This window comes from Martes martes (assembly GCF_963455335.1).
Source record: "Martes martes genome assembly, chromosome: 4".
In the NCBI taxonomy this organism is placed as follows: Eukaryota; Metazoa; Chordata; class Mammalia; order Carnivora; family Mustelidae; genus Martes; species Martes martes.
Genome location: NC_137891.1, coordinates 133534395 through 133547489, shown reverse-complemented (window position 1 = coordinate 133547489; position 13095 = coordinate 133534395). Strand labels below are relative to the sequence as shown.

At 42.4% G+C, this 13095-nt stretch overlaps 1 protein-coding gene across 2 annotated transcripts in view; it reads right to left on the bottom strand.

Moving 5' to 3' along the window:
- PTGER3 (prostaglandin E receptor 3) overlaps positions 1-6805 on the bottom strand; it is a 209592-nt gene extending 202787 nt beyond the window's left edge. Inside the window, exon 1 of one of the 2 annotated variants that reach the window (XM_080802083.1) lies at positions 5496-6805. In XM_080802083.1, the coding sequence (XP_080658209.1) occupies positions 5496-6389 (894 nt within the window). In that variant the 5' untranslated portion in view covers positions 6390-6805. The remainder of the gene's footprint in view (positions 1-5495) is intronic. The other variant, XM_080802082.1, reaches the window with a different exon arrangement.
- Between the last annotated feature and the right edge of the window lie 6290 nt (positions 6806-13095).

The window sequence follows — 13095 nt, the reverse complement described above, 5'->3', positions numbered from 1 at the left end:
TGACGCAGAATCCCTCACTACCACCCCTCAGCACCCTGGAGGAATCATCGTCTGTTACAAATGTGTTCAGCACATATTCCTGAAGGTTATTCCCAGAAAACTGAACCCATGGAAACTTTCATAATTGATTTCTTGACCTTTACACCTTTTTCAAAAGAGAAAAGCCAATGAGTCACAATTATGTTACAACTCTAGACCATCTGAATTTCTTCAAATAGAATGGCTTAAGAACTGTTTAATTCTTGGCTCTCTCTGTTATATTCAAAATTTAAAAAAAAATCTGTGTTCTTTAAGCCATGATTTATATCATTAATCTTCAAGTTATATTGTTTTCTAGATATATCATTTAGATAATCCACCATCACCATATGTACTCTGTCCAAAACCCGAGTGACTCAGGAGCCTGTTCTTACAAAAAAACAATTGGCCATCCAGTCTCCTTTCTAGGTTTCCCATTCCTGTTCAATGAACTGTCATTCTTCCCAGTAAGAGAACACGAGAATAACATAAATGGGAAAAATACCTTAAATGTCTATTGGTCTGACCTCCAAACTTTACAGACAAAAAGATATATAAGTTGCCCAGGGCCCACTATTACAGCTAGAATTACTGTCCTATATCTAAGCAAAAACAAAAAAATCAACAACAAAAAAAGCTGAAAGTTAATGAAAGTTAATGATAGCTATTTCTAATATTCTTTTTTTAAAATATTTTATTTATTTATTTGATGGATAGAGATCACAAGTAGAGAGGCAGGCAAAGAGAGAGGGAGAAGCAAGCTCCCTGCCCAGCAGAGAGCCCGATGCGGGGCTTGATCCCAGGACCCTGAGATCATGACCTGAGCCGAAGGCAGAGGCTTAACCCACTGAGCCACCCAGGTGCCCCTCTAATATTCTTTATACTTGCGTTCTTTGAATGATGTAGAAAATAGTGGCAATCTTACAGGATGCAGTTAAATGGGATAATGGATGTGAAAATATTAACTGCAGCGAAGAGGACAGATGCAGAAGAAACGTCTGTCAATCAATCACCGAAATTGATCATTTCTGATAACTTCAGTTCTCTATTCCCTTTCCTTTTCTGACTCATCTCTTCCCACCATCTCTACCCTAAAGCCCTAACTGACTTGTAAAAGCAACTCATAACTAATCTCTCTTTTCTATTTTCCGGTCCAAATCTATCCACACACCACAGCCATATCAATCTTTGCAAACCCTCTCCCCTGTTCAGAAACTCGAAATAGAAGTTCTATGGTTTACTGGCAAAAGAATGCTGTCCTCATCCCATGTTCATCTTAACAACCTCAGTCTGGTCCCATAAACCTTTTCAAAGCATTTTCCCATGGTTCTAGTGGACACGTTCTGTTCTGGTTTGTAGGGAACTCTCTCGTGGGGAACTCTCAGCTGCAATGTCAAGCTCTGCCATCCCTCTTCTTCCCTGAAGTCTACACTGCTAAAGTCAGACGGACATTCCTCCCAGAACCAAAGGCATTAATTACACCAAATCTTGTGTTGTCCTCTATTTTTTTCACTCATAAATGTGGGGATTCTGCTTCTCTGAACAGACTATAAGCTCTTCCACCAGTTTTCAATAATTCTACCTAATATCCTCTCCACAGTGCTTAAAATGTACTGTAATAAACAAAAGAGTAAAGAATTCTGAATAATCTTAATTCTTATAAAAACAAATTAGAGATGGGGCACCTGGGTGGCTCAGTAGGTTAAAGCCTCTGCCTTCAGCTCAGGTCATGATTCCAGGGTTCAGGGATTGAGCCCCACATCAGGCTCACTGCTCAGCAGGGAGCCTGCTTCTTCCTATCTCTCTGCCTCCCTCTCTGTCTACTTGTGATCTCTGTCTGTCAAATAAATAAAAATTAAAAAAAAAATAGAGATTTTTCCCCTATAATGCCAGTTCACATGTGTAATCATTTTCCCTGAAACAACATCCTAAATAAGGCAGAAATTTACAGGCAGAGAAAATTAGCAATTCCATAATACTTTTCTGTACTATAAAGTGTTACCTTTGTAAATAATCCACCCTATATAATTATATATATATGTATATAATCCACCCCATATAATTATAACATGTGGTATATTTAAGGCAAGTCTCATTTGTCAAAATATATCAGTGATTCCTTAAATTTAAAAGAAGTCACATCCACATTGTGAAATATCTTCTTGAATTGAAGCATGCCTATTTGCATTTATGGATACTGAGCAGAATTTGGAAGCTCAAGATTAAAGGCAGAAGTTTCTATGGCTGCTTTTATCCAGTTCCAAAGTTGTAGATGAGAAACACTGGTCCTCTGCCCTCATTTTTCACAATGTTAGTTTTATATTTACTTTTTTTTTTAAGATTTATGTATTTATTTGAGGGAGAGAGTGAGAGAGAGAGAGAGAGAAGGAGCAGGGGGAGGGGCAAAGGGAGAGGGAGAAGCAGGCTCCCCGCTGAGCAGAGAGCCCGACATGGGCCTGATTCCTGGACCCCAGTATCATGACCTGACCTGAAGGCAGACCCTTAGCAGACTGAGCCACACAGGTGCCCCATATATTTACTATTTTTAAGAGAGTGACCGTGTTAGCCACATTCCACCTGTTTGGGGAGGGTCAGGTTTACACAAACACAAGATGTACTCATGACTTTTGGTGAACAACACCCTGAGGTGATTCCTGTTTCTGGAAACTTGGCTATCATATCTAATACCTGGACTATTTGGTGAATTTGGTTCATAAAAAATAAAATAATAATAAAAAGTCAAATAGATTGCATTGCTGAGTCAACTAGTTGATTCCAATAGGGTTTGATGCCACACAGAAACATAAAGTGGCCACAAATTGTAGATCATCTATCACAACGACATTGTTTCCCACTGTATTCTCAATTTCACATCTCACATTTTGTGAAGTTTCTGGAAGAAAGAAAAGTAAAAAAGTTTTGTTTCCACCATAGATACACCTCTGTTTAAGTATTTATGTGGCAGAAATTTATTGCAGGTTGTATGTTTTCTTATAACGGTATCTATTCTCTGCTAAGTTTTCCAGCAGTAACATTGAATATTACTATAGTTGTGATAGTCTACAAAATAAGATACACTCAGGACCCATTTAAGTTAAGTGTGAATAATTAGATTAGTATCCTGCACACAACTCAACAAAAACTAATAAGGAATCTATATTTTTCTACCGTTATAAAACAGATGTAAAAAAGATCTTTCACTTCAACATTAACACACATTAAAAATTTAACTCACTAAGTTCGTGTTTTTATTCCTACAATTCCCTAACCTACTATGAAAGTAGTCTTGCCAGTTTCTTTTCTTTGCAATAACTTTTTACTGCAGATCTTTCTGAAGATATTGGAAGGTTTAACTTCAATGGTGCACAAAACAGAAGACAGAACCATCTCCTTTGGTTTAAAAAATACCTACTTTGGAAACCATGAGATTCCTCCTCTTTGATATGATAACATGTTAACTTTATTTGATTTTAAGTTTAATGTTTTTATAAGAAATGAATCAACAGAGTCTCTGATACAAAGTTGCAAGCCAGTTAATATCTTTTGAATGCAGAAATTAAATAGAACTAGTTCCAAATATGTCTTTCTGAAGAGAGTAAGTTTTACTATCCTAGCTTACAACTTTCAAAATTGATCTAAATTCTTAGAGTTATCATGCCCGTGGCATTAGAATCAAAATTATGAAATAAAAACACACTACATAGTTTCTCTTCGTCTGGTTAGCTGTATAGACAAGCATTTTATTTGTATGATTTAATTGCATTTCTTTTAAGATATAAAGTGTGTGATAAGAGCAAACTCAAAGAGCAAACTCAAACACATAAAGTGTGTGATAAGAGCAAACTCAGTCTCAAATGACAGCTGTGAAAAACTCAGATACTCTGTTTGTCTTTAAAGTTATGTTAATTACCACATTAATAAAGTGTTTGTTTTTTAGAACTCTTTCTCCCTTCTGTTTGGGCGCCGACGTACCCCCAACCATAGAAGTAAATATGCCTAAAATTGGTGCTGGTCTTGATAAGTCATGGTGATGACATCAGCCTGAGTTCCAGCTCCTGGAACGCAGAAATGTGACCACACAGTGACTTGTGAGCAGCTAGGTCCCGACATAGCTCTCCTTGTCACCACGTGTCACTGATTTGGAGCCAAGACTTGTACTCTAAATATACTGCACCAGTTAAACACAGGTATTCTGGAATATTTGCTTGGTCAAATTTGAGGGAGAGAGGGAGGGAAAGAGGAACTAAGGTTTTGTTTTTAAATATGAGGAATTTAAAACTAAATGCGGTACACAACAATGTCAATATACTTTATACCACTCAATCACCCACTTAAAAATGGTAAATTTCATGTTATATATATATTTCATCACCAGAAAGAAAAACTATTTGAGAGTGGTTCTGAAAACTGTGTCCATGGATTTCAGAAGTTTTTCACAACTGTCTAGTAACTTTCCAGGTCCAATATATAATCCACTATAATTCTGCCACATTGACCAGGTCACTCTTTCTGCCATACCTCCTTAGTAAGCCAGGCTGCTTGGAACCTAAATAAATATCCATTCATCAGGTATTTCTAAACAACACTCACCCACGGAAATCTCTAGCTGAAAGTACCACAGAGGAAAATCTGGAAAGTACCAGGTAAAGCTGGGTGTTACACAAGGAGCAAGTGTAAACATCACTTGCTCCCAGGCTGTGACCCTCTGTGAGGAGCTAGGGAGTGCAGAAACCCCCACCATCCTATCTCAGGACTGGCCCTGCCGCAGTCCTGCCTGTTTGGCACAAGGGCAAGCAAAGGCTAGTCAGAGAGTTCCCAGGCCTTAGGGTCCCACCGACTGAATGTGGGTTCAAACACTTCCTAGAGGATACAAGCACCATTCCAAAGGGCTGAGGCAGCCTGCAGCAGCGGCAGGACATATCTTCACTCTCCTGTTTCCAGTCAAGAGTGAGCCTGCAAGAAAGGTTAGCCTGGTTCTGCTGGGCAAGAGCACACAGCTGCTTCAGAAGCTGCAGGACGTCTGTGCCTGCCTGCTCTCCCAGGTAGGGTACTTCCAGAGACTGAAAATCGCCTCAGCTTGCAAAAGATATTTGAAGTAAGGAGAAAATGCACAACACCAGGCTACAGTTGTCACAGCTATTCTGCTCCCACGGCACCCGTTAGAAACCCGTATCTGTGCACATGCACTGAAATGACAGCTGGGCATCCTCCTACTTTCTCTGGTTAGAATGTAAGCAGCCCTATGGTCTCCAGTTGTGCGTAAACAAAACCTAGAAGGATGCCTGGCACTTGAAAGGTGCTCAGCAAATAAATGAGGAGCTCAACTCTGAAGCCACAACCAAGATAGGGGGACAGAGACCTCTCCAGTCCTCTGTGTTTGCAAACACACCCATGCAGGTGCTGCCACATCCAGAGGTTTCCTTTGCCCGCCGCCACGCACGCCCACCCTGACCTCCACACTCGCTGGAACTACGTACCAGCAAAGGCGACCAGCAGACCGACAGCACGCACATGATCCCCATGAGCTGGATGGCCGTCTCGGTGGTGATCCGGCCCCACTGGGCGCCGGACTGCGACGCCGTGGCCTTGGCCCGGCAGCGGGACACCAGGGCCTTAATGGTGGCCAGGTTACAGGCGAAGGTGACGGCCAGCGCCGAGAGCCCCAGGAAGGCAAAGGTGGAGGCGAAGAAGAGGTTGCCCCACTTGTGCGAAGCGCTAGTCCCGTTGCCTCCTCCCCCGGTGCTAATGAAGCACCATGTCCCGGGCCACTGGATGGTGTACTGCCCTACGCCCAGCACCGGCAACAGGGCGAAGGCGAGCACCGCCAGCCACACGCCGAGCAGCACCGCGCGGGTGGCGCGCGTCTTCATGTGGCTCGCGTACCAGTGCGGCGCCCGGATGGCCAGCGCCCGCTCGACGGCCATGGCGCTGGCGATGAAGAGCGAGGAGAGCCCAAAGACGGTCATGGTCAGACCGAAGAAGGTGCAGAGCCTCCCCGACGGGTCGAGATGCTCCCAGCGCTGCTTGGACAGGTACACGACGATGACCACCGGGCTGGTGAGCAGCTGCCCGACCAGGTCTGTGAGCGCCAGCCAGCCGATGCACAGCAGGAACGACTTCTTGCGCTTGCTCTCCCGCCGCCGGTAGCTCCGCGACACGAGCAGCATGGCCAGCGCGTTGCCCACGAAGCCGGTGATCAACATGGTGATCGGGAAGGCTACCGACACGGAGCCGCAGTCCTCACGGGGGTCCCGGGAACCCGTGAGGTTGCCCTGCGCCGCGGCGGAGAGCTCGGGCGCCCACATGCCCGGGTAAGAGTGGTTGAGGCGGGTACAGAAAGGGGCGCTCCCGTCGCCCCGGGTCTCCTTCATGTTGGCTTCGAGGTGAGGAGGGGACGGCGCCCGGAGAGCAGCAGCGGGAGCTGGCGGGCGGGGCGCGGGCGGCGGCGAAGGTCGGTGTCCACCCGGACTGGGGCTAGGGCTGGGCTGCCCTCCATGATGCGGGGCGTAGCCGCCGCCTCACTTCTTTCCTCTGGCGGCGACGCCGCGCCGTCGGCTCCGGGAAGCCTGTAGCTCCGAGGCGCGCGAGGTGCGGGCCCCTTCTATAAGGCCGCGGAGGGCGGGGCGCCCGGGGGTGTGGGCGTATGTGCGCTGGGAGGAGGATGGAGAAGCAACTGTGCGCGTCTCTTGGCTGCTGCGTGACCGCTGTCCTGGCCGCCTGGGCTAGAAACTCCCAGGAGGACTCCTTGCTCCCACTCCTGGCCGGACGGGACGCCTAGCCAGTCCTCTCTTCCCCGCGCGGCGCCTCCTCCTCTTCTTTGCCAGAGGAGCGCCCGTGGGCGGCCCGGACTAAAATGTCTCCCTGCGCTTCCAGACCCGGGGCAACTTGCCAAGGCCGACCTGAGCGCCCGCCCCCCTCCTCACCCATCCACCGACTCTAACGTAGGGACTGGATCCTCGTCCTGAAGCTCTTTTGTAACCCTGGCAAGTGTAACTCACCTGTCCCTAAGCGATCCAGGCAAACCACACTCTGCGTAGCTGAATGTGAACTTTTCTCCCTTTCTATACTCTGGGGCTCCAGAATGATCGCGAGCCGACCAAGCTGCTCTGTTGCCAGAGGGCGCTCTGAAAATACAAAACTAATAGCGCCTTGAGAGAAGGGATACGTATAAGGGAAACAAAATCGGACACTGGAATCCAAAGATGAAACCTCAACCACCGCTCTCCACTTAAAATCTCCCCCTCCCCGCGTTAAAAAAAATTAGACAGGGCTAAAGTGCCTAGAGGCAGGGTAGCACCCACTTGCTTGTCTGAGATCGTGAAATCAACTGCCGCCTGCCTATGGGAGCTGGAGTGACTGGGGTGCGGAGAGAAGCAAGCTCTTACAGAGCCTCTAACCATTCTCCAACTCTTGCCCATCTCATACAGTTAGGACTAGAAACTGTAGTTAGATGTTAGGAAGGTCTTCACATTGAGTGAAAATGGGCATAATAGTCTAGTAACATCTTTTGTTAAACCAATATTTAGTGTGTGTTCACAGTCTCCCGTTTTATCAGAGATCTTCCAAGGTCCTGTTGCTATTATTACTCGCCTTTGACGATGAGGTACTCAGGCTCCATGAAGTTAAAGGATATGCCCAAGGCCTTCCAGCAATTCTCCAGCCTCTGTCTTTACAGTGTCGTTTGTGTGGATACTGTAACCACTCTTAGCAGAGGAAAATCAATAGTAACATTGTTCCCACATTTTGGAAGGGTCTAGTTTTTCTGACTCTGCACATTGTCCAGGAAATGAAAAGATTTAAAAATATTTATAAATTTCATTTTTCTTCATATTTAAGAAATTAAACCTGATCATATAGCTGTGTGAATACCATTAACTCAGACTTCAGATTGACTTCTGTAGCAAGCCCGGTTAGCTCCTTTGCTTTTCCTAGCTTAGTTGGTATCTTTTCTGGCTGTAAATGAATGGTAGGTGATGGGAATGGAGTATGTTCTCAAATTCTTTCTTTCTGTGCTGTTGTATTGATTCTGTTTTGAGAGCTTGAAAAATATTATGGGATTTATATAGTTTTTTATTTTTTTAAAGATTTTATTTATTTTTGAGAGAGCACATACAAGGTGCGGGGGAGCGGAGGGAGAAGCCGAAGCAGACTCCTTGCTGAACAAGAAGCCTGATGTTGGACTCAATTCCAGGACTCTGGGATCATGACCAGAGCTGAAGGCAGCTGCTTAACTGGCTAAGCCACCCAGGCATCCGGATTTATATACCTTTTAAAGGAGAAAAACAAAAATGTAATTTAAACTTCATTTTAACAACACGCATTAATGAAATGACAGTATTATTTTGTGTTTTGATATCATTTGAAATTTTTTCTTTTTTTTTTAAAGATTATTTATTTATTTGTCAGAGAGAGAGAGCACACAAGTAGGGGGAGAGGCAGTTTGAGGGAGAAGCAGGCTCCCTGCTGAGCAAGGAGCCTGGTGAGTAAGGCTCGGGACTTGATCCCAGGACTTCTGGGATTATGACTCGAGCTGAAGGCAGATGCTTAACCAACTGAGCCATCCAGGCATCCCATGAGTTTTCTCTTTTAAAATGTCATGTTTCTAATGAGAACAACAGCTAGGAAGGAATACTAAAGTGGTTTACTTTTTAAATCTTTCTCAAACTTTTATTAATTTGAAATAATCTGAAACCCATAATTGTGAAAGTTTTTTTCCCCTAAAATGTCATTTTAAAAATAAGATCATAGTTGATGTTATTAGATATATACTTTATCTAAAGCATATGGATGAAAGTACATATCAGATTAAGTTTTTCAGCAGTCTCTGGTATAATTATATATTTAAAGACTTAAGACTTTTTCATGATTCAAACAGCAAAAAAAGCAAAGTTGATGTTTCTCAGTTACATCAAAAATTCTTCTCTGGGGTGCCTGTGTGGCTCAGTGGGTTAAAGCCTCTGCCTTGGGCTCAGGTCATGGTCCCAGGGTCCTGGGATCGAGCCCTGCATCGGGCTCTCTGCTCAGTGGGGAGCCTGCTTCCCCCCCTCTCTCTCTGCCTGCTTCTCTGCCTACTTGTGATCTCTGTCTGTCAAATAAATAAATAAAATCTTAAATAAATATCTCATCTTTATGAACATCTGATTTACTTGAATTTTACTTTCCCCATTGCAGTGTGTGTTGTAGCCAACTGGACTTTATAAGAGTAACAAGCATCGCATAGTATGGAAGAGTTAATGTTAGACTCTTCACTCACCTCTTATACAAAAGCTCTAAATGTGTTGCATTTCAGATCTTTATTATAACACTTTCCGTTCAGCGATTTGCTTCATCTTCCTCTAAGCTGTCTGCTTTGTAGTTATTTACCTTATAGTGATTTAGGGAATTTGAGGAGTCACAGAATAAGATAATGCCAGTTAGATTCTGGTTGGCACCTTTTGGTGTCTAAGCAGTCTGAATTGTGTTGGTCTGAAACACCAGCACCCTCTAGTGACCAACCTAATAACATCCTGTGCACCATAAAAAGGATTTCTAAATGAGAGTTATATGCTTTGCTTAAGGAACCTCTGATATCTTTCTTAGAGATCTACTCACTAATACACAACTATGGTCATTTTGTTTTCCTTTGAGTGCACAAACTGTCATGTCCGCTTGATCAATATACTAGTGGAGTATTAAAGTTAGGTCAGATCATTGAAAAACCACATATTCAAATATTTTTTTTAAATGTAAGTATATGTTCACACATTATCTAGTTTTAAATTAAATCCCTCTCTAGAAATGATTTTAATCTATAGATTTGTTTCCCCCATATTTTATTTTTAATTCACATTTGTCAATATTTAGCTAGTTACTTTTTTTTTAAGATTTTATTTATTTATTTATTTGTCAGAAAGAAAGAAAGCACACAAGCAGGCAGAGAGGCAGGCAGAAGCAGAGAGAGAGGCAGGCTCCCTGCTGAGCAAGGAGCCCAATGTGGGACTCGATCCCAGGACCCTGGGATCATTACCTGAGCCGAAGGCAGCGGCTTAACCCACTGAGCCACCCAGGCATCCCAATATTTAGCTAGTATTGATGAATTTATTTTGCTACTTCTCCTGAACTTGTATTAAGAAATCCTAATCCTAGGCATGGTTACAAAAACAGGATTAATGAACAGGACCTTGATTACCTCATTATGGGTGGAAAATATCTGCAATTCTTACTCCATAGATCCAACTGCTAATTTCAGCATGTTTTTTATTTTTTATTTTATTTTTTTAAGATTTTATTTATTTATTTGACACAGAGAGAGAGACAGCGAGAGAGGGGGCACAAGCAGGGGGAGCAGGAGAGGGAGAAGCAGGCTTCCTGCTGAGCAGGGAGCCAGATGCGAGACTCAATCCCAGGACACTGGGATCATGACCCGAGCCGAAGGTAGACACCGAAAGACTGAGCCACGCAGGCACCCCTTCACAGCATGTTTTTTCAGTCACTCATTTATTCATTCATTCAAAAAATATTTACTGAACACCTATTCCATGTCAAGCACTTAACTCATTGTTAAGGATATAAAGGAAATACACAGAAGTCTACATTCATGGAGTTTATGTTTAGGACAAAATTCTTGATTTTTAAAATCTGAAATAACAGAAGAAAAGAGTGCTAATTTCAGTGGCTTTTGTGATTTGCCATGGAGGTAAAATCTTATTTAAAATCCAATTTAAGGGGCGCCTGGGTGGCTCAGTGGGTTATAAAGCCTCTGCCTTTGTCTCAGGTCATGATCCCAAAGTCCTGGGATGGAGCCCACATCCCATCGGGCTCTCTGCTCAGCGGGAAGCCTGCTTCCCTTCCTCTCTCTCCCCCTGCCTCTCTGCCTACTTGTGATCTCTGTCTGTCAAATAAATAAATAAAATCTTTAAAAAAAATTAAAAAAATAAAATCCAATTTAAAACCGTATGTACAATTTTCATGATCAAATGAGATTTATCTCAGGAACCCAAAGTAGATTTAAACACTCAAATAGGGGTGCCTGAGTGGCTCAGTCATCAAGCAGCTGCCTGCAGCTCAGGTCATGATCCCAGTGTCCTGGGATTGAGTCCTGCATCAGGCTCCCTGCTTAGTGGGAGGCCTGCTTCTCCCTCTCCCACTCTCCCTGCTTGTGTTCCCTCTCTTGCTGTATCTCTCTGTCAAGTAAATAAAATCTTTAAAAAATAATAAAAATAAACATTCAAACATCAACCAATATAATTGCCATTTTAACAAAATAAATGCTTGAAGTCTTTTGCTATATCAAACATCTGGGAACACTGAGTCCCTTTGTATTGACTGCATTTATTTCAAACCCTTCTTCCTGTTTTTGTTTTTACATTCCTAGTAGTCTTTAGTTGAAAACTGCACATTGTAATTAATATACTGTAGTGACTGCAGACTTTATTGTTTTCTTATGAGGATTACTGATTTGGTCTGGGGCTGGGGTGGGGGGTAGAGAGGAGGAGGGCAGATGGTGCAGTCATCCATCAGGTAGTTAATTTGCCTGGATTCAAACTTGCCAGCATTTCCTCTCTTATGGTATACAGCTGCTTCAGTCTCTGCTCTGTTCTCATGGTTTCTCATGGCTGCTCTGTGGAATGATCTACCCTATACTACATAATTTGTGGGTCAGTTAGTGATGGGGACCACCCTCTCTGTGTTTTTCTTGACTTACAGGGATTCTCCTCTAATTTCCAGCTTCTCTGCCAGCCTTGGGTATTTCAAACTTGTAAAGCTTCAACTTTTTGCCACCTAAGGTGCATATGGTGGGGGAATAAACTCATTTAAGAAAAGCATCAAAGTTATAGTCATATAGTCATAGTCTTGAGTAGTTTAAGACTAGATTCCACTTTGGCCTCTGCTTGCTTTTTCACCAGGCTTCAGGGGTATCCTCTCTTATGCATAGTTTAGCTGTCAAATTTGGGCAGAAGTTCTGTATTATTCCTTTTATGGTTCTTAACCGTCTGGATTTCCTATTTAAATTTGCAGTGGTCTTTTCAACCTTGAACTCCAATCTCTTGCACTTTTTGCCAATGAGACTGATTTTTCCACCACTGATATCCCACAGACATAATCATGAGGGATGGGCATCACCCTCAGTCCTAAAGACCAGTAATACTTAATTCTTACCCCTTTTAGCTGCAGGGCTTATTGTTTTTGTTGTTGTTTGCGATTAAACTCCTCTCCAATTTCTGTATGCTTTTGAATGCTTTCCAGCGAGTTTTAGTTGTTATAAAATTTTAAACCAGATTTTATAATTGTTATCTGTAGGGCAGTGTGATAACATGAAGACAGACATATCTGTTCAATGAAACAGAATACTGTATCTACCTACCTATACCTATATATTTGTATTTATACAGGTAGATATATATGACTGTGTGTGTGTAGAGAGAGATAAAAGAGAGGTTATACACACACCTGTTCACACATATAAATCCAATTAATTTTCAACAAAGGTAATAAAGTCTTTTCAACAAATGTTACAAAAAAAAAAAAAACCCAAAACCAACCAACCATCCTAGATGCCTTTATGAAAATAAAAGTGAACATAATCTCACACCACATAAAATGGACTGCAGATTAAATGTAATTATACCTAATCTTCTAAATTAAAACAGAAGAAAAATCCCTGTGACTTCATTAGCTTTCCATCATTACTGGAAGTACTCTTGCAACTTGTTTTTTTGTCTTTTGTTTTTAACATTTAACAACCATCTGATTATTTCTCTTGGTTAGTATGCATAGAAATTCTTCATTCTTCTTAAATACCACAAATAATCCAAAAACTTCTGAACGTTTGGATTATTAACAATTTTTGATGTAAGAAGCAATGGTGCAATAACACTCTCGTATATATTGGTGTGTATCCTTGTAGGGCTTTTTATATGATAAATCCTTAGAAATGAACTACTATACCTAGTGACCCCCAAATTTATATCTGCAGTCTGTATTTCTTTGAACTCCAGCTTCATATATACAACTATTTGTCATTCCATTTGGATAGCCCAGAGACACCTCAGTGTGTTCAACTGGAACTTCAAATTTTCTTCTCTACTCCTAGTTCTA